The sequence below is a fragment of the Xiphias gladius genome, chromosome 17, assembly GCF_016859285.1.
Source record: "Xiphias gladius isolate SHS-SW01 ecotype Sanya breed wild chromosome 17, ASM1685928v1, whole genome shotgun sequence".
Lineage (NCBI taxonomy): Eukaryota > Metazoa > Chordata > Actinopteri > Istiophoriformes > Xiphiidae > Xiphias > Xiphias gladius.
Genome location: NC_053416.1, coordinates 26600105 through 26624547, shown reverse-complemented (window position 1 = coordinate 26624547; position 24443 = coordinate 26600105). Strand labels below are relative to the sequence as shown.

General features: G+C 40.5%; 5 protein-coding genes across 6 annotated transcripts; 3 read left to right on the top strand and 2 right to left on the bottom strand.

Moving 5' to 3' along the window:
- Positions 1-1847: 1847 nt before the first annotated feature.
- On the bottom strand, positions 1848-2607 carry LOC120802585 (histone H2B 5). Its single transcript, XM_040150550.1, has one exon. It carries the CDS (start codon positions 2531-2533, stop codon positions 2153-2155), a length of 381 nt encoding a protein of 126 aa, XP_040006484.1. The 5' UTR covers positions 2534-2607; the 3' UTR covers positions 1848-2152.
- Positions 2608-2756: 149 nt separating this feature from the next.
- On the top strand, positions 2757-3653 carry LOC120802584 (histone H2A). The gene has a single exon (XM_040150549.1). It carries the CDS (start codon positions 2863-2865, stop codon positions 3247-3249), a length of 387 nt encoding a protein of 128 aa, XP_040006483.1. The 5' UTR covers positions 2757-2862; the 3' UTR covers positions 3250-3653.
- A 1647-nt stretch (positions 3654-5300) lies between these two features.
- On the bottom strand, positions 5301-8542 carry LOC120803143 (heat shock cognate 71 kDa protein-like). The gene is made up of 8 exons (XM_040151506.1): positions 8331-8542; positions 7917-8122; positions 7678-7830; positions 7036-7591; positions 6677-6879; positions 6205-6403; positions 5878-6110; positions 5301-5513 (listed from the first exon to the last, which is right to left on the bottom strand). Exons 1-8 carry the CDS (start codon positions 8533-8535, stop codon positions 5316-5318), a joined length of 1953 nt encoding a protein of 650 aa, XP_040007440.1. The 5' UTR covers positions 8536-8542; the 3' UTR covers positions 5301-5315.
- Positions 8543-12066: 3524 nt separating this feature from the next.
- On the top strand, positions 12067-18900 carry LOC120802581 (cytotoxic and regulatory T-cell molecule). 2 transcript variants are annotated; one of them, XM_040150544.1, is made up of 10 exons: positions 12067-12136; positions 13424-13564; positions 13718-13870; positions 14063-14182; positions 14991-15146; positions 15849-16112; positions 17300-17368; positions 17515-17664; positions 17950-18036; positions 18382-18900. In XM_040150544.1, the coding sequence occupies exons 1-10, from the start codon at positions 12091-12093 to the stop codon at positions 18555-18557; spliced, it is 1362 nt and encodes a 453-aa protein (XP_040006478.1). In that variant the 5' UTR covers positions 12067-12090; the 3' UTR covers positions 18558-18900. The 2 variants fall into 2 exon arrangements, with proteins under 2 accessions (XP_040006478.1, XP_040006477.1); XM_040150543.1 differs by having other exon boundaries at positions 17935-18036.
- Positions 18901-19566: 666 nt separating this feature from the next.
- Positions 19567-23873, top strand: LOC120802580 (heat shock cognate 70 kDa protein). The gene is made up of 9 exons (XM_040150542.1): positions 19567-19698; positions 20578-20787; positions 21156-21361; positions 21456-21608; positions 21730-22285; positions 22422-22624; positions 22813-23011; positions 23104-23336; positions 23425-23873. Exons 2-9 carry the CDS (start codon positions 20583-20585, stop codon positions 23620-23622), a joined length of 1953 nt encoding a protein of 650 aa, XP_040006476.1. The 5' UTR covers positions 19567-19698; positions 20578-20582; the 3' UTR covers positions 23623-23873.
- Positions 23874-24443: the final 570 nt, after the last annotated feature.

Below are 24443 nucleotides of genomic sequence, written 5' to 3'. Positions count from 1 at the left end.
ATTTTGGTGTGGCCACCCTTACGCATAAGGACACAATCAGTACAGCCATGACTACAGTGTCATATGGAAAGGTTTTGTTTGGTTCCTGTGTTATTTGTTAATTTCAAGTGAAAATGGAATCTTATTCAGTGCATCATTATGTGCAATGCTATACATGTCATCTGTCTGTTACAATGTGAGAAAACCACAAAGTTTAAAACAGATCACCAGTGAATGTAAAGGTTCTATCAGACACACTGACCCTCATTATCTAATCTATTCAAAGCTTGTTCTCACACCATTTCCCCTCTGTGGGTTTGATGTGGGCATAATGCTGTAAAATGAGTTCAATAGTTTGTTGGTGGTTTATTGCACTTTGTGATGGCTTTTCTGATGTTTGTGCCGTATTTCCTCCCCTTTATCACTTCTGGGTGTGATTTCCTGATTGTTTTCTGTACTGATTTATCCTCTTTTGTGATTTGTAATATCTGTGGAGCTTTCTATCTATTTGGACCATGGGAACAACATTTTTCATTAAAAGCTCTGGACTTGTCTCATGTGAAACATGTTCCCCGATGAAGGTCAATGGTCCAAAAGCTTGGCTTTAGACCAAAGCCTGCTGAATGGGTTTTTTTTTTTTTTAAATAAACAAATAAATAAATAAATAATAAATAAATAAAAAAAGTGTTTGGTGTTTTTGACCTTCTTGCACCTTCATGTTGTGTCATGAGTACTGTGATCTCCTCAAAAGATTTCAAGTGTGCATAAAAGGAGTTACATTAATAAATTTTGTGGTTGAAGGACTTAAACACTCCTCACCAGACTATCACTGATTCCTTACAGCATCACTGTAGTCACTGTACCTCATTATATACACAAACAAGGTTACAGTTAAAGTAACTTTATGATTGCCACAAAGCCAGTGCTTCAGTTCCTCACAGTTAGACACATAGGCTTTTTTTTTCATGACACACATTTGACTTGTCAAAGCCAGAAATGCACAGGTTAACTAAGTATAAACAAATGGAACGTTTCTAATGTTCATTAAGTGTCCCACTTAATTAAACATACCTGTGCTCTCCTTGCTCTTACATGTCCCAATATCTGCTCTTCGTTGGTGGGAGGTCACTAAAGAGTTTCTAAAATTTTTGTAAAATATGATGCAATGTATAGGTTAATTTACTCCAAAGCATACAGCGTAGGTCATGTCCAGCTACGACATTAATGTGTTGTTTACATGTTAATACATTACAGCCTAATAATAAAATGATATCATTTAACACTGGGTCTGTATGTTCTGCTGAATAATGAACTGAAGACTTTGAATGCAGTATTTGTACATTTAGATTCAAATGTCTAACCTGTGAATTTACTAAACTAACTATTGGGAGTAACAGAAAGACATTTAATTCCACAAATAATCCAGTTTGTCAGTTTTTTCCTGGTATTATCAAGTTTGTAAATATTTACAGAAAAACAGAACCTTTGGCTCCCGCTCGAAGAGGCCCATTGACGAACACGTTGAAAGACAACGGATTGGATGCTTGATTAGAGTTTCATTTGCAACTGCTGTTATGAGTACTATCCACACTAAAACCCCAGTGAGCACACACCGGAAATCTTTCCCCACATTAAAGCCAGCTACCACTTGGTGTCGCTCTATTCTAGCACCTGCACGCATGCTGTATTTTAGAAAAGGAACATCACCCCAAGGTAGAAACAAAAACTACTCCGTGGTAGTAATAAGTCAGTTTTAATCTCACAATTTTTTGATTGTGCCACCACAGACAATTAAGTCGGTTGGTCATTGTCTAAGGTGCATGTATAAATCAGTATTAAAATGGTGCAAAGCAAAGGAGACTTCACAGTTTAAGAGCACCGACTTACATTCGTTCTGAATTTATTCACTGATTTGTTAAAAACGTTACACAGCTCAGAAAAAAATCGAAAGACTGATTTAAAACAAAATGGCAGGCTACAGTTCCATTAGCCCATCTCTCAAGACATTCAGCGTAAGGCCCGGGTTCAACTGGCATGCGTTCTCTTTGAAAACGGCAATGGTGCAAAATCACAAACGCAGTTTTCCGACATAGTGCGGGGGGGGGGGGTTAAAGATCATTGTGGTGGCGATTTGGTGACTGCTGTCCCCTTCGTATCGAGCTTCTCTCCGCCTCTATTTGGAGCTGGTGTACTTGGTCACGGCCTTGGTACCCTCGGACACGGCGTGCTTGGCCAGCTCTCCGGGCAGCAGGAGGCGGACGGCGGTCTGGATCTCCCTGGAGGTGATGGTGGAGCGCTTGTTGTAGTGCGCCAGCCGCGACGCTTCCCCGGCTATACGCTCGAAGATGTCGTTGACGAACGAGTTCATGATGCCCATGGCCTTGGAGGAGATCCCCGTGTCTGGGTGCACTTGCTTCAGCACCTTGTATACGTAAATGGCATAGCTCTCTTTCCTACTCTTGCGGCGCTTTTTGTCTCCTTTTTTCTGGGTTTTGGTCACGGCCTTTTTGGAGCCCTTCTTGGGCGCAGGGGCAGATTTTGCAGGATCAGGCATTTTCCTCTTCCTTACAAACGTCAGTGGAGCAGCAGGAAGGGACACAGCTCAGGATGCCGCCCCATTACTAGTCCCGTATTTATAACATGGCTGTGCAAATGAGTGTGTGCAATTCCTTCTTCGCGATTGGAGTATACTTCACCAGCGATAAGGCATTACAGCAGGACGCGCTGTGCCATTGGTTCGTGCGTTTCAGTTTCACTCGGCCAATCGGAGAAGCCTTTGCGGTTTATATGCCTTTACTCACAAATCAGTTACGTAGAGACACAGGCTCGCGCAATCGCTGTTCGTGGTAGCTCGTCTTAATCAATAACCACATTGAAACGATCATGTCTGGCAGAGGGAAAACCGGAGGCAAAGCCCGAGCAAAGGCCAAGTCTCGCTCCTCCCGTGCCGGACTTCAGTTCCCGGTGGGCCGAGTCCACAGGCTACTGCGTAAGGGCAACTATGCGGAGCGCGTTGGCGCCGGGGCTCCGGTGTATTTGGCAGCCGTGCTGGAGTATTTGACCGCTGAGATCCTGGAGCTGGCAGGCAACGCGGCCAGGGACAACAAGAAGACCAGGATCATCCCACGGCACCTCCAGTTGGCCGTGCGCAACGACGAGGAGCTCAACAAGCTGCTGGGAGGTGTGACCATCGCGCAGGGAGGAGTGCTGCCCAACATCCAGGCTGTTCTCCTCCCCAAGAAGACGGAGAAACCGGCCAAAAGCAAGTAAAAGACTACCCGCAGGCCCTGATTCAGTCGGGACAAAGGGCTCACCTCGGAGCTGGCCACTTTTTCATATCAGTGTTCGTTTTTTGGATAAACAACCTTTCAAACAGGGGGGCTGTGTTTCGTGTTGCTGTTTCTACATTGAAAACATGCACTCGCTTCTCATCGGGACTATTCATAGACTGCTCAGTAGCCACTGATGTGTTCTTGGATCCGAAAATGGAGGCGCTTTCTGAAGGCTGGGGATGAAGGCCGCGGAAAAAAATCCCGTTCTTAATATGGACCAATTCTGAAGGGAGGGGTGGTTTTAGTTTCGCAGTGCTGCTACAAAACGTGCAAAATTGTTGTATTGTTTGTCATGTTTCAATAAATGTCCTGCAGCCTTTTGGCACGGGGCGAATACGTTCAGTCTTTATCTTGTTGTTGTCATCCGGGGATTTGCGGTTGGTCTTTGCGAGAGACCGACCGGCACAGAGGCGCATGAATGGGCTGCAGTTTTGCTGGGCTTTAGGGTGGTAGTTGAATACTTACATAAGCAGTGAGTATTCTGGCATTTCATTTGACACTTAAGGTTTGGTTCATCCACTTTGTCTTTTTTTTTTTTTTTTTTTTTTTTTTACAGTTAAATTCTCCAGGAAAACAAAGGTAATTTAATGTTTTGCTCAAGATAATTCTTTTATTCACTGCCACAGCTGATGATTGGAACTCTGTGGAAATGTGTTAGGGCTAGTTCTGGTAATATTAGGGCTGAAGACTCATTCTGTGGTTGAGATTTCATACATTTCTTTTTCATATAGAGGCAATTTCTAATTGTTTCACATTGTGTTTATGATTTTCAACCTGAGAACTGACCAAATTCAAATCTGTGGTTTAGATGATGTGGGGAAACGTAGGGTCAAACATGTCTTGGAATGTAAATCTGGGCCTTATTTCTCATTTACCTAGCATTACCAGCAAATTTTTCACTGCATTTGTTTGTCTTGGCCACAAAATATTTTATAGATGTTGGATTACTCTGCAAAAAGTGTGTTTTTATGGTCCGGAAACTTCTCTTCACGATCTCTCCTCTGTGTGGGGATGATGGGGGGGGGCTGCTTTTGAAAGTCTCAACACTGTTATTTCCTAAATCTTGTACGCGGATCTGGGAGGTCAGGGTGGTCAGAGTGCAGGTACAGCTAGAGAACACTGCCCTTGGAGCTGGTGGGAAACTCTTATCAGCATATTTCACTCTTTAGTTTTGTTGCAGCACAGTTATTCTCTGGTGACTTTTACAGCGAAGACTCTAATTTTTTTTTATATCTACTCATTTATTTACATAAGATGTGACATTGAGGTTAAGATAAAAATCATAAAAATCATAAAAAAAACAAACATTTATAATTAACAAACTGTAGTTAGAAGAAAATCACGAGTAATAAAACATAATTTATAAATTATTAGGAGAAAATTTGAGGCAAAACCTTAGGCTATTTATAGTTTTAGCATGATTAATACATATTGATGTATGATTCAATAAATATGGATAATTACATTTATCTTGGTACAATATGCTGTACTGTCCAATTTATTTAGCAGCAAATTGTGCCACCCAGAATCACAAAACCTTCCAAAGAACCTCAGAGACGTGATACTGCAGCCACATTTTCATCTTAGGTCTCAGTCATTTTCATTATAGGAAGTCTCATGAACTGTTATCAATATTAATGCAAAAGTATTCTAATTTATAGTTTCAAGTTCCCAACACTTCCCACCTTAAAATTAAATTTAGTCCACTGATGCAAGGATCCTCACAGTAAACTTTCAGGCTGCTGGATATGTATGTGTGTTGACAACATGCAGAAAAACAGAATGAAACAAAACAAAACACACAACCTGTCAAGACACATGCTTCAGTCATAATTTATTACTCTGGGCAAAAACGTGATAATGCATAGACAGTGTTTGCTTGATGATCGTCATGTGTTCACACAGCAAATATCACATTTCATGAGTCTGACGTTATGTATTAGGAAGCTGGTAATGTTCATGCTTGTTTATTACTCAGGTGAATGAGGGAGCCACAGAAACTAATTAATCAACTTCCTCAATAGTTGGTCCAGTGGATCCTCCACTGGCAGGAGTGCTACCAGCTCCAGGGAAGCTGCCTGGCATTCCACTGGGCATCCCACCAGGCATGCCGCCAGCACTCTGGTACAGCTTGGTGATGATGGGGTTGCAAACCTTCTCCAATTCCTGTTGCTGATGTTCATACTCATCCTTCTCTGCAGTCTAGTACAAAGAAATCAAATCACATATTCTCATATTCAGTAGGAATTACTTGACAGCTTGAATGTTTAGTTCAGCTCTGTTATTGTTATAACAAAGATGAGGTTAATGTAACCTTACAAAACAGTAGTGGTTACGCATGTAATCACCATTCTGTGATGACATTAATAAAATAACAGTGGTTTAGCAGATGTGTAATCCTGTAAAATCCTAGACACATTGAAATTTTAAATTACAATTCAATCAGTACAATTTACTTCCAGTAAATAATCATGTTGAAAACATCTGAGTGGATGAAAAAAATGATATTCAAGTTGTTCATAATCCAAAACTTATATTGCTTTCACTCATCAACACCAATCCTCACCTGGTTCTTATCTAGCCAGCTGATGACCTCGTTGCACTTGTCCAAGATCTTTTGCTTGTCGTCATCACTGATCTTACCAGCAAGCTTCTCATCCTCCACAGTTGATTTCATGTTGAAAGCATATGACTCCAGGCTGTTCTTAGTGGCCACCTTGTCACGCTGGACGTCATCCTCTGCCTTGTACTTCTCAGCTTCCTGGACCATGCGTTCAATGTCCTCCTTGCTGAGACGACCTGTCATTAAGTAGGCAAGATTAGGATTTAATCATCTGTTGTTGGGATAACAGCAGCTATATTTCAGTTAAGCAGCATTTCTATGATTTTATACCCTTGTCATTGGTGATGGTGATCTTGTTCTCCTTTCCAGTGCTTTTGTCAACAGCAGAGACATTAAGGATTCCATTGGCATCAATATCAAATGTCACCTCGATCTGGGGAACACCACGAGGAGCAGGGGGGATGCCTGTCAGTTCAAACTTACCCAGCAGGTTGTTGTCCTTTGTCATAGCACGCTCACCCTCATACACCTGTTGGAAGGATGCAGGTTAATAGACAGTTTTGAAACTATGTGTCTACACTTCTGCCAGCATTATTTCACATCCACATCCACAGACATCCAAGGAAGGTTTGGGCCATCTTTAGTCTTGTGACCTCTGGTGGAAACTACGAATGGCAGGAATAAATGTCATCACTGCGGCTGTACAGTATGCTATTTCACTTAAGTCACTCAAACATCCCAGTAATGAACTGGATAATAATGTGCAATCTGTTAGAACTATGAATTACACCACCATCCTCACCTGGATGAGCACACCAGGTTGGTTGTCAGAGTAGGTGGTGAAGGTTTGGGTCTGCTTGGTAGGAATGGTGGTGTTACGTTTGATCAAGACGGTCATGACACCTCCAGCGGTCTCAATACCCAGGGACAGAGGGGTGACATCCAGAAGCAACAAGTCCTGGACATTCTCAGACTTGTCACCACACAGGATGGCAGCCTGGACAGCTGTAAATAAGGCTGACTGGTTAGATTTTGAAAGGGAAAGATAGTGGACATTTTTCATGTTAACCATTCAACAAAAAATTTCCTGAAAATTTCCTTGAAAATAATGTCTTTAGTTATATTTTGGTGGATATACTTTATAAAGAAGCTAGCACTAACCAGCTCCGTAGGCCACAGCTTCATCCGGATTGATACTCTTATTGAGCTCCTTTCCATTGAAGAAGTCCTGGAGCAGTTTCTGGATCTTGGGGATACGGGTGGAGCCACCGACCAGAACAATGTCTTGAATCTGAGACTTGTCCATTTTGGCGTCACGCAGAGACTTTTCCACGGGGTCCAAAGTGCCACGGAAGAGGTCAGCGTTGAGCTCCTCAAAGCGAGCCCTGGTGATGGCCGTGTAAAAGTCAACTCCCTCGTAAAGAGAGTCGATTTCGATGCTGGCCTGGGTGCTGGAAGACAGTGTGCGCTTTGCCCTCTCGCAAGCGGTGCGCAGACGACGGACAGCTCGCTTATTGTCGCTGATGTCCTTCTTGTATTTGCGCTTGAACTCGGCGATGAAGTGGTTGACCATACGGTTGTCGAAATCTTCCCCACCAAGATGAGTATCTCCAGCAGTGGACTTGACCTCAAAGATACCATCCTCAATGGTCAAGATGGACACATCGAAGGTACCACCACCAAGATCAAAAATGAGAACATTCCTCTCTGATCCAACCTGGAAAAAAAGACAAGTGTGAGCACAACTTTACAGGTGTAGGTGGGCATAAATCATGGTACATCAACTGCGCATCTAAATCTCACCTTCTTATCTAAACCATAAGCGATAGCTGCTGCAGTGGGCTCATTAATGATTCTCAACACATTTAGACCAGAGATAGTTCCAGCATCCTTGGTTGCTTGACGTTGAGAGTCATTAAAGTATGCAGGTACTGTGATAACAGCATTTGACACAGACTGAAAAAATTAAGAGATAAGTTTTAATTAATACTTTGGCAGTACCTTACATCATTCCTAAGCATGTTATTATTTTGTAAACTCACCTTCCCAAGGTAGGCTTCAGCAATCTCCTTCATCTTTGTCAGCACCATGGAAGAGATCTCTTCTGGGTAGAAGGTTTTGGTTTCACCTTTGTATTCAACCTCCACTTTGGGGCGTCCACTATCACTGATTATATTGAATGGCCAATGCTTCATGTCAGACTGAACTACTGGATCCTCAAATCGTCTGCCAATCAAACGTTTAGCATCTGCATTCCCCAGGAAAAATTGAAAGAAGTACTGTAAACGTTTTTGGTGATGATCCGAAACTTCTAACTAATTTACATTTCCACATAATTTTTCCACATGACAATAGTTCATTAATGTGCCCTCACTGATCTGGCAGTGACAACATAAGATCACTGGGATAATTTAATATTTCATAACACATATCACTTCACCCTGCTCTAACCTTACCAAAGACTGTGTTGGTGGGGTTCATGGCAACCTGATTCTTGGCTGCATCTCCAATCAGTCTCTCAGTATCTGTGAAGGCCACGTAGCTGGGTGTGGTCCTGTTGCCCTGGTCATTGGCAATGATTTCAACTTTGCCATGCTGGAACACACCAACACAGGAGTAGGTGGTGCCAAGATCAATACCAACTGCTGCCCCTTTGGACATGATTGCTCTAAGAAAGTAAGACAATTCATAGTTAAATGTTATCCCAGCAGGGGGCAATAACACTCAGTGAAAAGGGCTGTAAAGGCCGCATACAGTATGTATGAAGACTGTAAAGTCAATAAAGTAGTTTTAGGTTTAGTTATATCTTTCAAGTACGAAGTTTGTGATACAGTAATAGTAACACTATTTTTTATCAGTGTAAGAAAGTCATTTTTGTTCCTATCTTACACGAGAGCATTTAATTGGCTCCAAATCTACCTTCTTCAACACTTACTTTAAAAGCGCCTGTACACCTTTCAGGTGACGGCTACAGGGTGCTGTTATACAATAGCCATGGATTAGATGTTAGTGGAAGGCAGCCATCTTGGGCGGTGGAAACACAATATATTCCGAACTGAGAAAGTATCGAGTGGGCCTGGGAAACTGGTTAAAAAGGCCATTTTTAAAAGTCTTTTTAGACGCCTAGCACGATGCACAGTGCCACGGGCAATCTACCCTTGTTTGCATAAGAGTTTATAAAGTATGTTTTTGTGCAGAGGGGGGGCTGTGCAGCATGTAAGACAGCGTGTGCCGCGACACCAGGGCGCATTCTGCAGCATCACGCTGGAGATGTATTCAAACTGCTGATCCCCTGGACAATCTGGGAGAGACAGGCGCTCACACCTCCCCCCACCGCTTGTGACTGAGGAACAAAGTTGCCCTGCTGCAGTATCCAGCTGGTCCTGCATCTATGCGCCGAGTTTTATGGATTGCTGACACCCAGAGTATACTCAATGTAACGTCATTGTAGCTTATTAATACCTTAAATATATATTATCGACTTTTTACTTCAAGATTTTCTGTGATAAGCTTCTATCACAGGAATAAAGTAGGGGAATGAATATGAAGTAAACATATACATAATCACGTTATACACGTCCTGATGAATATTATATTAATGTTATTGTGATAGAAAGGGAGAAGAGCATGAATAATGCGGTACTAACTTAGTACCACAGACGTCCGATAAAATGTACTGTCGGTGATATTAGGCTGTAAGAAGCATAGCTGCACATATAAATGCTGAACAACTATGCATAAGCATAAACCTGATGAAAGACATTCTCGTCCTACCTGGGTGATGCTGTGGCCTAAACTGCCGCAGTCTGACTCTCCTCCATCAGATGAACACAAGCAGAAGATGCCGGCCTCACTTCTTCTGTGCAAGCTTCCCAATTGTCCGTGAGCCAATCATCCTGCAGCACAGCAGTGCTCTTCCAGTACATTCTGGCTCCGTCTTCACGTTGCGTTTGAGCCGTCGTCCTCCGATTGGCTAAAATCTGGACAGCTGTTTAAAAAAAACAAACTAGAATAGAATAAAGAGAGATTAGAGACAGAAACAGCAGAAGAAAGTTCCAGAGCGTTCTTCAATGTAAAGGTGAAGTTTTAGTTAGGAAGTAGAGGCAACAAATATCTATCACTGTTGGCTTGAAAAACTCATTACATCACATCCTGTAATGTGATGATAATGTCAGCATGCAAAAGTGGCAAACAATGAAGTGGCAAAGTAAAATTAGGTGAATTTATCTTCAACTACTGGCGCAGCAAAATACACCAATGTTTTTATCCTTATCTAACAGTCGTCCTTAAACTTACAGTATATTGTTAAAGTGTGTACCACATGTCATGTAACTATTCTGCTAATCTTGGCTTTATATTTACACTACAATAGCTTGTAGAGACATTGTCAGTAATGGGTTACTGTGTTCTGTTTGTGCCTTTAATGAGTCTCAGTCACTTGGTAACCTGACTCCACCATTCCAAGTCAAACTGCAGCTGCACAGCTGTGCTGCATTACCATCATTACATAACATATTACAATACTTTTCATACAATCATAGACAGTACTACTGTAACCGTGTTGTTTGATTTAATGACAAAACACTGAATTTTAATTGACAGAGAGACTTGTTTAAAGGGATCATAATATGTATTTAGCCTAAAATTGAACAGCTACAGAGGTTATATGACAAAACCAAGGTACAGACAAAAATGTAGTTATCAAGGTTTACTTCCATGTTATTTAACCAATCCAAAAGTACAGCTTAAATGCATTCCTTGTACAGGGAGATCAAAGAGAAGAAATGATGGAGCCTGCAGCTATTTCCCATAGTCCAACTGAAAATATCAGTGAATATAAATGGATGACATCAGCAATAGAGTGAGGGCTGTGGATTTCAAGATTTCAAGACAAAACATAAACATTGGGGAAAAAAATCCCATTCACACACATCCATCAGGCTTGTGTGCACACTGGCCTGTTTTCTCAAAATGTAATGTAAGAACAAGAGGCTACAGCCATGGTAGTGGTTATGTGATGCTACCAATTGTCAGAACAAAATTTGTGCAAATCCATTTTGTAGATGTTGTCAAGTTATTTCAATGGATATTCGAAAGTTTGACCTGCTGGTGGGTCTAGATGAAGCATCAGTGGATCACCAAAGTCAGCAGGATACATGAAATGTGATGTGAAATTTAATTTATTTAAGTCCATTGAATACTTGTTGAAACATTTTACTCAAAAAACAGAAACGTAAAACTTATAATGATGCCAGAGGAAAAGTCAGGGAGTCAATAAATTAATCCTTTCCTTTAATCCTTTTTTAACCACCTTGTGCACTTAATGCACACTGCATTATCATGTCTAGCTATTCTTGCCACAACTCACAGTGTAAAAATCTACAATTTATGCTTTTTGAGCAGTCATTGTCTGAGTGAGGGCTCCCACTTTCCTTTACAACTCTCTGCTTTCACAAGACCTTCCAGCTCACAAAGGTGGGTTTAAGTAGACCTCTAAGTAGACCTCTCCTCAGGAAATGGTGCCTCACCCCCAGCCCCCCCAGCCCCCGAGCCTGAAGGTCAAGAGGTCAAACCCCACTATGACCAACATATAGTGCTAGTTCGTTTGACTAAGTTAGTAGTCTGGACAACTTCACTAGCTGGTTGACTAGTTGGTTAACCAAGTCAGCCATTGGCCTTTTCCAAAAGCTCCCTGAACAATTTTAACAGGAGTTGACTTCGGCGCTCTGATACACAGTGAAGTATTGTCTTTTAGCTAAAACAAGTACCCTGAGAACATTATGAACATTTAGCCTTCACTAGTTTTACTACCGTATACAGTATCTCAACAGACCTGGCTCACAGACATGTTGACTTGTGAAAAAGACCAACAAAATTAAAAAAACAAAAACAAAACAATGGCGATGTATCTTTTCCACTTATCTGTGAGATATATTTTTTAAGATTTTTGTTAATTAAAGACATTGAAAATTAAGCTTTTTGTCTTTTTTACAATCAGCTTACTTAAATTTCAGAAACAGGAGATTATATTTATGAATCCTGAACTATTACCCTTGTACTTATTCTGTACGTATTACATGAGAATCCTTTAAATCAAGAAGTTTGTGGAAACCACAGAGCTGTGATGTCATGGAAGGTCCCTCAGTACTGTACAAATAGATCAAATGATGAGGAAATGCAACAGTGTGAAAGTGTGATTGTTAGTGAGTGAAGGAGATGGAACTGAAGCGGCAGCTCAGCGTCTTCATGCTACTCATACAGGGTGAGTTTTTACTTTCAGTACTTGTTAACAGGCATACATGGTTATGAAAAGTAGATAATGCTGAAATGAGATGATACACTGAATCTGATCATTAAAAATGGCAAATGAACCTACTGGAAGTGATGACTTTGCTTATGAATTCTTCAGAAATGACAGTTAACAGTAGTCATCTTCCTATGGCAGTTTGTGATGTTTTAAATTTGGTGGTTTATTGTGGAAAATTAGGGGAAATCACAAACTCTGCTGCCGCTGACAAATCAGATGGTTGCATTTATTTACAGTGACATTGTTGTCTAAGCTCATGCTTTCTGAGGCAATAGATTTGTATGTTTTACATTTTTATATGTAAAGTTCTGATTTTGTCATTAGTACCTATGACTCTCATTCAGTTTCCTATTGTTGTATCATTTTATTATATTTTATGCCCCATTCTAGTACAGTATGTATGTTTATGTATGCATGCATGTTTATATATGAATATAGTGTATATTGTATATCAGTTTCCTTTTATGTGAGGAATATATTTTACATTGCATATAGTATTGTCTGTGGAATGAAATGTTCTTTATAAATCAGGCATTAAAAAAAAAAAAAGCCTCAAACTCACTGACTAAAGTCTAGAGAAAACTCTCAAAAAAAATGTTGCAGTAAAAAATATGTACGTATCTATGTAATTTTCATACATTTGTTCCAATGTCCAGTAAAAGTAATGTAATAACTAAAACAAGTGCGTGATAAACGTCTTGATGACCTCTGATGCATCAAGCCCACCACCCTTGCGGCTGGTGTCAACGTGCCCACACAAATGTGTTTTCCAAACAACTCGTCATAGGAAAGAAAAAACCCACAAAGCCCCCATGAACAACCCACAGCAAATGTATATTTTTTCTCACCATGAAAGGACTGACTACTTTACTTCCTGTCAAAACAGAAATGCATTAGATGAGAGAGGGGGGTAGGGGGTACAGAACAATTTTTTTCCTGTCATACTACCTCCACATAAACACGCACGCACACACACACACACACACACACACACACACACACACACACACACACACACACACACACACACACACTCACACATCAGACAAATTCAGATACCTCTGTGTGTGAGGGATGGGGAACATACTTTCACTGGTCTTGACTTGGCATTTAATTCCAATAGACAGTTGTTCATCATTTTATAAAATGTGACATGTTTTACCTAACTATGGTGTGGAAATGACTCTGTGCTCTCAGTGTAAATTTTCAAGGACACTGATGTTCCCATTTATTTGATTGCAGTTTCGCTTGCGTTGTGGCAGCGTGTGACTGTAAAGAAAGGTCAGACACTCATCTTAAGCTGCCCCATTACCGATGGTCACAAGAACAGTGTGGACTGGAAGAACCCAGAAGGATACATTATGTTCTTCAATAACAATAGAGGTGATGATGACATATCGTGTGCTTCAGTCACAACAACAAATGTATTAGCAGCAACACAAATAGGCTGGTGTTTGGGCCAAAAATTGTAAGAGTCTCTCAGAATTTTTCATCAAAGATATTAAACCTCTCTTATTTTCTCTCACTTCTTTCCAGCTTTAAAGGACAAGCGCTACAGAATCAACAAACTGTCTGTCTCAGAATTCTCCATCAGTATTTCTAATGTCACCTTCAAAGATGGAGGCAACTATACATGCTCTCAGTATGGCCATGACACAATACAGAAAAAAGTGGAGGTGACTGTGTTGGGTGAGTACAGCATCGCAACTAAAGAATATATTATTGTTGAAGCCACCAATGATAGGACTTTGACAATGATTTAGTTACGTAAAGACAGAGCTATATCCTTAACCATGACTTAGCATGACCGATATATCGTTAGCTGGATGAGCATTTCATCATACTGTAATAACATTTGCTCTGGTGTTGATTCTTTTAAAGCTCATCCCAAAATGGAAGAAGCAGAGCATGAAGGAAAGTTTGTCATAAAATGCACTGCTGAGGGGAACCACTACCCTCCGCAGATCTCCTGGAAATTGGACCATGGGCCGGAAATTCTTGGTAAGTTGGCAATAACTGAAGGTGTGAACTAAATAATAAATAGCAAAAGCTATGTTGTAATTAAGAAGTGAACCAAAGTGAGCCATAGAAGATAACATAACATGAATGTGACCCACAAAGGCACATTACCTGCCAACTTGAGCTGCATGTTTGTGGTGCTGTATCTTAGGCAATGGGCAAAAATATTCCTACTTAACCAAGCCTGCCAAGTCTGCATATTGCTCTGTTTTTTTGTTGAGACATTTTTGTCATTTAGCACTGTGACCAGCACAGCTGTTTTCAAAAGATGAAATGATTAATGTGACCCTCTGATTAATATTTCACTTTATCCAATAGTTTTGTTTATAGTGCAATGCACATATATGAACAAAAAAAGCAGGTACGCTTGAACATTTCATTGTTCTTGAACACCCAGCTCTTTACACCGGTTGCTGGACTTTTGTAGGTGTAGCAAAAGTAGACTCAGCAAACAGAGTGGGCTCATCTCTTGATGACTCTACCTGCCACAGTAACCATAATCGTTACCCACATTCGGTGGGTTGGCAGATGTTATTTCAAGCCCTGATAAACTAGTCATAAATTCCATTATAACTGTCCTTGAAGTAGCTCAACACTAACACAAAGATGTAAACCTACTCCTTCTCACCTTTTTTTGTTTCATTTTGAATGACCTAAGTGAGTGATTAAAACTCTTTGGTTTTGATCAAAAGTCTCAGCAATGTCATATTAAGATGGGTCTTCGTCTACTGAGATGGACTGATACACCTGCTTAGCGATGCAAACTAATGACCTCTGTCTCATTCCACAGCTAATGCCCAAGTCCAATCTGAAGATAAAAAACATGTCTCTATGGATATCTTACATGTTCAGTCTGTGGAGAACAGAGTCACTGTGAAATGCCTTGTTCGCCATCCGGCTCTGCGCTCACATCCTCTGATGAACTTTGTCAATATTGGACGAAGCTGTGAGTACAAACTGACCTGCTGTTTATTAAAAATTTTGACCACCAGGGAAAAAAGAGTAAAAATGACCCTTGTATTGAGTAAATTCATTCAATTTTATTTATATAGCACTAAATCATAACAGAGGTTATCTCAGGGTCCTTTTCATGTAGAACAGTTCTAGACCGTACTCTTTATAATATTATTTACAGAGACCCAACTTTCCCCCATGAGCAAGCACTTGGCGACAGCGGCAAGGAAAAAATTCCCATTTAACGGGAAGAAACCTTGAACAGAATTGGGCTCAGGGTGGACGGCCGTCTCCCTCGATCGGTATGGTTGAGAGAGAAAGAGACTAACTAAAACTTGTTTACTTTGAAGTACTTCTGCATACAGGGAGATATTGAGGAACAGTGAAAGGGTAGTTGTGTCGTCACAAAACACGGAAAGCACTGGAGAGGGTTTTTTGTCATGAGTTGTTCCATTCCAATGTCCACACCATCAGACTGACTGTAAAAGTTGACCGACCCAGAGAAAAAAGGAAAAAAACAGTCCCATGTAATTTCCTCTTTCTGAATGTTGTGAATAGACCGGTTTCCTTTAATTATAATTGAAAAAAGATCTGTGCTTTTTATTCATGTGAAGATGAATTCTCGCTTTGATTTTCCATGAACTGAATGATGTTACTGCTTATTAATAGTGTAAACCCACTCTCTCCGTGACAGCAACAAAGTCCCAAAGCCCAACTACGGCTAATGCCCCCACAGCTCAGCCGCAAGGGTCAACAGGGCTGCCGAGAACAATAACCAGTTGGTTCAAACATGGAAGAACAACAGTGGACCTAACAACCAGAGATGTGAATGGGCCTTCATCTGAGAGCTCTATCAAGTTATCAGCTGTTCCCTCCAATGGGCCAAAGACAGTTACAACACCCACTAGGTTTCCCATGAACCCTGTTACATCCAAAAGCTCACATCTCACCACTAGTGGTAAGTGAAACTGTTTTCAGTTGTATGTGATTTTCATGGCACATTGGTTTTAAGTGACAAAATATTCCATATCAGATGACATATGCAGAGAATTGATGAGTAACACAGAAGAAACACTCTTAGAGAAACAATAGTAGTCTTAAAAAACAACAAAAAAGTTATTTTAATGTTATATGGCAGAATAAATGCCAAATCAGTTCAAATGGTAAATTATGACAGGGTGATGGCCATGCCCAATAATTGTATTCTTAAAACATATTGCATACAACAATTAATTTATGCAGATGTTCAGTATCTAAAGAACAAAAGTTACCTCTACGCTGTGAATAATGCCATGGAAAAATGTACCTTAAATTGGTTTACCTTATACTACAGCCCTTATTCATTGCTCTAAATGTATAGTATCTTACACAAACTGTCAGCTTGTGAGATGGAAACTACAGGTACCCCAGCTTTCAAAGTGCGTTTAGGTTGGTTGCTTAACCACCACTGTATTTGTGATACTGCTAGTTCTGTTTCCTGTGACGGAAGTCTCAGACTATAGTGTGAGACTGAGTTGTGTTAGATGTATTCATAAATTCTGAGGATGGAACTGCAAGGCTCCATGTATGTGAAGAGCTTTTCTGTGATATATACCAAGCATCATCAAAGATTTGATATGCCAGCTCTAAAAACTGGTTTACGTGTTCTTAAATATTTGAATCCTAAGAAAAATTTATCAAAGATAAATCAATTTTGATATTAAAAGTTACACATCACCTTACAATTCCCAGCTTCTAAAATAACATTCAGTTATTCATCTGCTTGTTTTCAGGCAAAACAGCAACCGTTTTCTTAAAAAAAACCTACCCTCTCTGGCTTCTATTTTCTCTTGAGGTTTATTTATTAAAATGTATATATTTTAGGTAGATGATACGGAAACATCTGTATTATCAGGCTCAACCAGTGTGAGGAATTACACCATTAGTAATGCTACAAGCACAATGTGTATGATATCCAGTTTATTTTTCTTGTAAGATTATATGTCAAATTATTCTCGACAAATGTCTGTCTGATGCCATCTTGTGGTAATTATGAAAAACTACAATTGGGTTGTTGTGTTTAGAAAACAGGGTTGACTCGGGCTGCAGCAGCTTATTTAAGTCTATGTTAATTATTGTGTCTCCCTTCTTCATAATTCCTTAAAGGCTGGGAATCTGTCTCTGAGGCAACAAAGGAGATCGTATCCTTTAACAGTACGGAGAGAAACAGAACAGGTAATTTCACACTGTTAACAGTACAAGTGTCTGCGTGGTTGACACTAAAATTCAGTTCCTCTGGTTTAAAATTGACAATTAGATAACTATCTTGTCTTATGATTAAGGTTTTAGTGAGTAACTACCAACATTCTGTCCATTTCCAGGGAGCATTAATGACCCAAGGATGCAGACAGGAAGTGAAGGAGGATCATCGTTGCTGGTCTTCCTGGTGACATGCCTAATTTTTGGTCTTCTGGTAGTGGTAATTTTTTTTGCCATCAAGCTGAGGAGAGCGCACATCACCTGGAAGAGAGGTAAACAGATCATTATCGTAGTTTCTGCATGGCATCTAATCACACCAACAATATCAGACTGAAGCTGCTGTTAGTTTGAAGGGCCATTATGTATGAAGCAAATCCTTAGAGCTGGTTTTACTCTGGCTTCTGCTTCATGTGTGTCCAGAAATATAAATCATATATAATATGGTATAAATAATACATAGACTTTCTTATTGTGGGCTTGTAGTTACTCCACAAAGCCATGCACTTTCTTTTTGAAATTTATTTATAAAAAACATATGACAGTTTTTATTGTTACAGAGAATGAAGACTCTGATCCCTCAGAGGAGAGCAGTAAATCAAAATCAAGCCAGGAGGAGAGGAACTCCCAAGGACAAAGGCGAAGAGGTACATAGATAATTCCACACCAAAACTTAAAGTTGACACACAACATGCCAAGCACATTGTGGTGCCTTGGGGAAAAATGAGCTCTTTACTGTAATAATATTTGACTTGGGCTGACTTGTCTTAGTTATTTTCAAGCCACATTTAATTTCAAACCAGTTCAGTTCCTGAATTCAATTCCTTCCTCCAATTCAAGGAGTCAACATCAACATGACAAATTCAACTTCATGCAATTTGAGCAATGTCTCTGGTGAAACACTTGTCTTTCCACAGAAACAGAGTTAGTGTTTTTGAAGTAACCTGTTTCTGCAATCAATCATTGACTGTGGTATGCTCTCTCTCTCACAGGACTCTTCAACACGGCATTCACAAAGTATGTGGTTGAAGAACCAACAGTGATAACTTCAGTTATAAACAAATGTGCGATGACGGCAACAGAGAGTGGAAATAAAGAGCAAACTTCTCAACCTCAAGCCCTGTCACAAATTCCAGTAAAATGTGACATAAAGGAGACTGAGCTATAACAATGTAAAATACAACATTTATAATTTCATCAGCACCATAATCATGCTCAGAGATCAAGCTGATCATCTTTTTTAGTGCACTTGTAACAAAGGGTGTATGTTTACAAAGAGAAGAATGTGGTAACACGTAATTTTAACTTCAGTACTTTACTGTACTGTATAGATATTATGTTTACATGTACCATTAAAGTATATTTTGATAGAACATACTTTGTTTGAACATGGATTAGTGATGTTTAAGGGAGATATTGTTTTTGCGTTTTATCTGTATCTTTTGTGTCTTTTCTCATAAAGTGGCACCAGGTGATGTGACATCTCAAGTATCTTCATAAAATAGGAGGTTTACTACACACACATAGTTGACATGATTAAAAGACATTTTAACAGTGTTTTTTTTTTTAAAGCGTAATAATATTGATTGTATAAGATACTCTCGAGATGTAGCCAATCATGTGTAACACTAAAGGTGCAGTTTTACGGAAACAGAAACCAAATGAAATGCAGAGCATGGTAATAGGTTACTTGACCAAGAGTGGCTACAAAAGCTGATCGTAGTTCACTACAGCGATTGAAAACAAGGAGGAGCAAAAATATTTTTGCTTCAGAGTTTATAATTCCTACAGATTCTGTTAAGTGTTTCTTTCAAATTTCAGAAATCAGCGGTCGCTAAATCGCAGTTAGCCACTGACTAACCTCGCATGGGTTCTACTTTTACTTCCTCAATAATTCATTGATAGAGTAAGAGTATGAGCTTATTCTCTTGTCAAATTAAACGCATAAATGCGTTTTCAATTATATCAAATCTCAAAAGAAAGGAACGTTTGCCTAAATACATTTTGAACCTCTAGACAAGGTTAGCGTTTTGGGCCATGCGGTCATTCACAGTGATTATGAAATACAGAGAATAAAACAGGAAGTAGGCTGGATCGTCATAACGTCATCCAAGAGGCTAAGCGTCATTGGTGGATCGTTGAGGAAAGACTGAAAGACCTCGACCTGTGATTGGCTGCTTTGCCGGTCATATATAAGGTTCCGATAGTTGTCTGTCTTCCTTTTTCCTCTCATACCGGCAAGGACAAGTCAGTCTGGCCGCTGTCCATTCCAACATAACACCTAAACTCATCCACCGTTCAACTACTCGGTAAGTAACTCTTGTATAAGTCTTAAGCAATATACATATTTTAGTAAAACCTCATATATATACCCCTCATGGCTTGCTTCAATGGCGACAGTAGCATTTGCATTTTGCTCATTCAGTGATAGAAGATACGGAAGAAATTTACTTTTATTTCCAAATAACCGGTGCTGAAGGTAAATATTAACGATGCAGAGTATTGTACATCGTATGCTTTTACTATGTCTGTACTTAGGAACTCGATGGGCGCATTAGCTAACGTTAGCCACTTAGCAGAGCGGGGAGGGTGGGGGTAGAGACGTTCGAGAACGTTCTCGAACAACCAGTGTCAAGGTAGTGGTAATGAACAGACTTCCGGTTGCTTTTTCAGAACAAAAGCCTTTTTTGTATATCCAAGTACCTTAATTTCAATCACAGGTAGGGTGTATTGCAGTTTTGTCTGTTTTTATGATCACGTTGATCCAGGGTAATTTTTTAATTTATTGGTTACATCTTAAAATAGTTTGTCAATTACTGGTGTGAACTCAGTGGTAAACTTGAAGCCTCATTCTCACATGGCCAGAACCAGTGCTGTGCTTCTACAATGCCTAATTTTTTGCTGAATGCTTAGCCCTTAGGCTCATTAGCACAATAAAGGCGTGTTTGCTATTAACTGTACTAGTGTAAATGACACACCATTTTATTATTTTATTAAAGTCTTCAAGACTAACTACTTTCCTGCATACAGCTTGTTAATGTTAACACCTTACATTTCAAGTTCTGAATGGTATTTTCTACTTTAATATCAAGGGCTGAATTGTTTTGGCTGGCACAAGCTTATCTGTAATCAATGAGATCGGCAAATTAAATTTTATTTATTTTTATTTTTTCCATCTAATTTTTTAGGAAACATGTCTAAGGGACCGGCAGTTGGTATTGATCTTGGCACCACCTACTCCTGTGTTGGTGTGTTCCAACATGGCAAAGTTGAAATCATTGCCAATGACCAGGGCAACAGGACCACACCCAGCTACGTGGCCTTCACAGATTCAGAGAGACTGATTGGAGATGCAGCCAAGAATCAGGTTGCCATGAACCCCACCAACACAGTCTTTGGTAAGAATGAAGTTTTTAGTATGTAACAATAATGATCTAGTTGTCTTGTCATTCCTGTCACACTCACTGACTGAAAGTCAGCAACATGTTTAAGTAATTTTATTTATCACAGTAGTGAAGAACCAGCTCTGTCAATGGACAAAAAAAATCTTCAAGGTTAACTCCTGTGAAGTCGAGGCAAAAATGAGACTGACATAATGTCTTATTTTTCTAAGTGAACTCTTGCCTGTGATGACGATTTTCCTGCCATTTGTAGTTTCCACCATAGGTTGAAAGACCAACGGGTGTCCGAGTCGCTTCTTAAGGGAAGCCCAAATTATAGCAGATTTCTTTTTGATATTTAAAATACACAATCTTTCGTTTTGCAGATGCCAAAAGGCTGATTGGTCGCAGGTTTGACGACACAGTTGTGCAGTCAGATATGAAGCACTGGCCATTTAATGTCATCAATGACAACACCCGCCCCAAGGTTCAAGTTGAGTACAAGGGTGAGACTAAGTCCTTCTACCCAGAGGAGATCTCTTCCATGGTGCTGACAAAGATGAAGGAGATTGCTGAAGCCTACCTCGGAAAAGTATGTTCTTATTTTGCATAGCTCTGAAAACAAAATTACAAAACCTGCTAGCTTAGATATAAATTATTCTAATGTTTGATTTATTTTCTTTCAGACTGTCAACAATGCTGTAATTACAGTGCCCGCCTACTTCAATGACTCCCAGCGCCAGGCCACTAAAGATGCTGGCACAATCTCTGGCCTCAACGTTTTGCGTATCATCAATGAACCAACTGCCGCTGCCATTGCCTATGGGTTGGACAAGAAGGCAAATAAAATTTGAAACTGCAATTATATTTGAATTATGTCCATTGTATATGAAGAAAAATTGAGGTAGTTCATCATAGTTGAGTAGCTTTCAAAAATGTTAACACTAATTTTAACTTCAGGTTGGGTCAGAGAGGAACGTTCTCATCTTTGATCTTGGTGGTGGTACCTTCGATGTGTCCATCTTGACCATTGAGGATGGTATCTTTGAGGTCAAGTCCACTGCTGGAGATACTCATCTTGGTGGGGAAGATTTCGACAACCGTATGGTCAACCACTTCATCGCCGAGTTCAAGCGCAAATACAAGAAGGACATCAGCGACAATAAGAGAGCTGTCCGTCGTCTGCGCACCGCTTGCGAGAGGGCAAAGCGCACACTGTCTTCCAGCACCCAGGCCAGCATTGAAATCGACTCTCTGTACGAGGGAGTTGACTTCTACACCTCTATCACCAGGGCTCGCTTTGAGGAGCTCAACGCTGACCTCTTCCGTGGCACTTTGGACCCCGTGGAAAAGTCTCTCCGTGATGCCAAGATGGATAAAGGGCAGATCCATGACATTGTATTGGTTGGTGGCTCCACCCGTATCCCCAAGATCCAGAAACTGCTCCAGGACTTCTTCAATGGAAAGGAGCTCAATAAGAGTATCAATCCGGATGAAGCTGTGGCCTACGGAGCTGGTAAGTGTTGTCAGCTAAATGATGTACACGCAAGTTTATTCTTTCAGCTGCTTGCATAATGAGATCAGCACAACTCTAGTAGCTGCTGATCATGGTTCGCTTGAGCTTCTAACTGTTGCTTATTTTTTCTTTACAGCTGTCCAAGCTGCCATCCTATCAGGTGACAAGTCTGAGAATGTCCAGGACTTGCTGCTTCTGGATGTCACCCCTCTGTCCCTGGGTATTGAGACCGCTGGAGGTGTCATGACCGTCTTGATCAAACGTAACACCACCATTCCTACCAAGCAGACCCAAACCTTCACCACCTACTCTGACAACCAACCTGGTGTGCTCATCCAGGTAAGAGCAACATCATCATGCTGTCTCTCAATGTTTAATTTACACTTGCCATTCGTAGTATCCACCAGAGGTCAGAAGACTAAAGATGGCCCAAACCTTCCTTGGATGTCTGTGGATGTGGATGTGAAATAATGCTGGCAGAAGTGTAGACACATAGTTTCAAAACCGTCTACTAACCCTTCCAACAGGTGTATGAGGGTGAGCGTGCTATGACCAGGGACAACAACCTGCTGGGCAAGTTTGAGCTGACAGGCATCCCCCCTGCTCCTCGTGGTGTTCCCCAGATCGAGGTGACATTTGATATTGATGCCAATGGCATCATGAATGTCTCTGCTGTTGACAAAAGCACTGGAAAGGAGAACAAGATCACCATCACCAATGACAAGGGTATAAAATCATAGATGTTGCTTAACCCAAATATAGCTACTGTTATCCCAACAACAGATGATTAAATCCTAATCTTGCCTACTTAATGACAGGTCGTCTCAGCAAGGAGGACATTGAACGCATGGTCCAGGAAGCTGAGAAGTACAAGGCAGAGGATGATGTCCAGCGTGACAAGGTGTCTGCTAAGAACGGCCTGGAGTCATATGCTTTCAACATGAAATCAACTGTGGAGGATGAGAAGCTTGCTGGTAAGATCAGTGATGACGACAAGCAAAAGATCTTGGACAAGTGCAACGAGGTCATAAGCTGGCTTGATAAGAACCAGGTAAATACTCAGCTTTTAAAAAAATATGTATCAATTTATTTTTTGTGACATGAATTTGCCAGAACATTGAAATGTCCTTGTTTTGCAGACTGCCGAGAAGGATGAGTATGAGCATCAACAGAAGGAGCTGGAGAAGGTTTGCAACCCAATCATCACCAAGCTGTACCAGAGTGCTGGTGGCATGCCTGGTGGTATGCCAGAGGGCATGCCTGGTGGCTTCCCTGGAGCTGGTGGTGCTGCTCCTGGTGGTGGATCCTCCGGACCTACCATTGAGGAGGTGGACTAAACATTCAGCATCACTTCAGCTGCTACCTCCTGAGATGTTTTTTAAGAAAGTAACCCTCTTATAGCACAAGTTACAACAAGCTTAAGAGTGTAATTTAATTAATAACCGGGTTCAGGGATCACATGCATCATTTGTGATACAACTGGGAACAGCTTATAGTTGGCTCAATTGAGTGTTGGTTCACGTGTATGGTCAAGTGTTTTGTATACTGTCATGTCACTGCCTTGACAATAAAATCTTGTAACCCTCTGCTTGTCCATTTGTCCGTGTTCTTTTCTGCTCTACGGAGCACTTAAACTTCAAGCCTTATAATGACCTGCTCAGTAGCTGTTTTTAAAATCAGAGCAACAGTAATTTAAGTTGCTGTAGTGGCTACACTATCGCTTTTGTCTATTGGTTAGTGCTTTTTACGAAGATGGCAATTTGAACATGTTTGGACTGAAAATACAATGAAAATGTACCAGTCTCGTTTACAGGAAGGGGATTAAAGTATTTTGACGTGATTGTGCAGATTTTACAGTAATTGTTGTGACAGTTTAAATTGAACACCCTATGCAAATGTGAAGTACACCATTTGGAACGGGAAAATAAACAACCATATATGAAAGTACTACGAAGATTCTGGGTCATCTCCAACGTACGTGAGGCTAAAAGTGTAAAGACTTGAGTCGTTAGTGAAATCACTTTTTTGGACATTGTACCACAGTCAACGATTGTGTGAAGTGAGCAGTATTTTGAAGTGAATACCTGCTGATCTTTAAAAGGTTAGGAACGGAGCTCATCCACCTGTGGGACGTTAAAGGTGATACTAAAGACTGGCC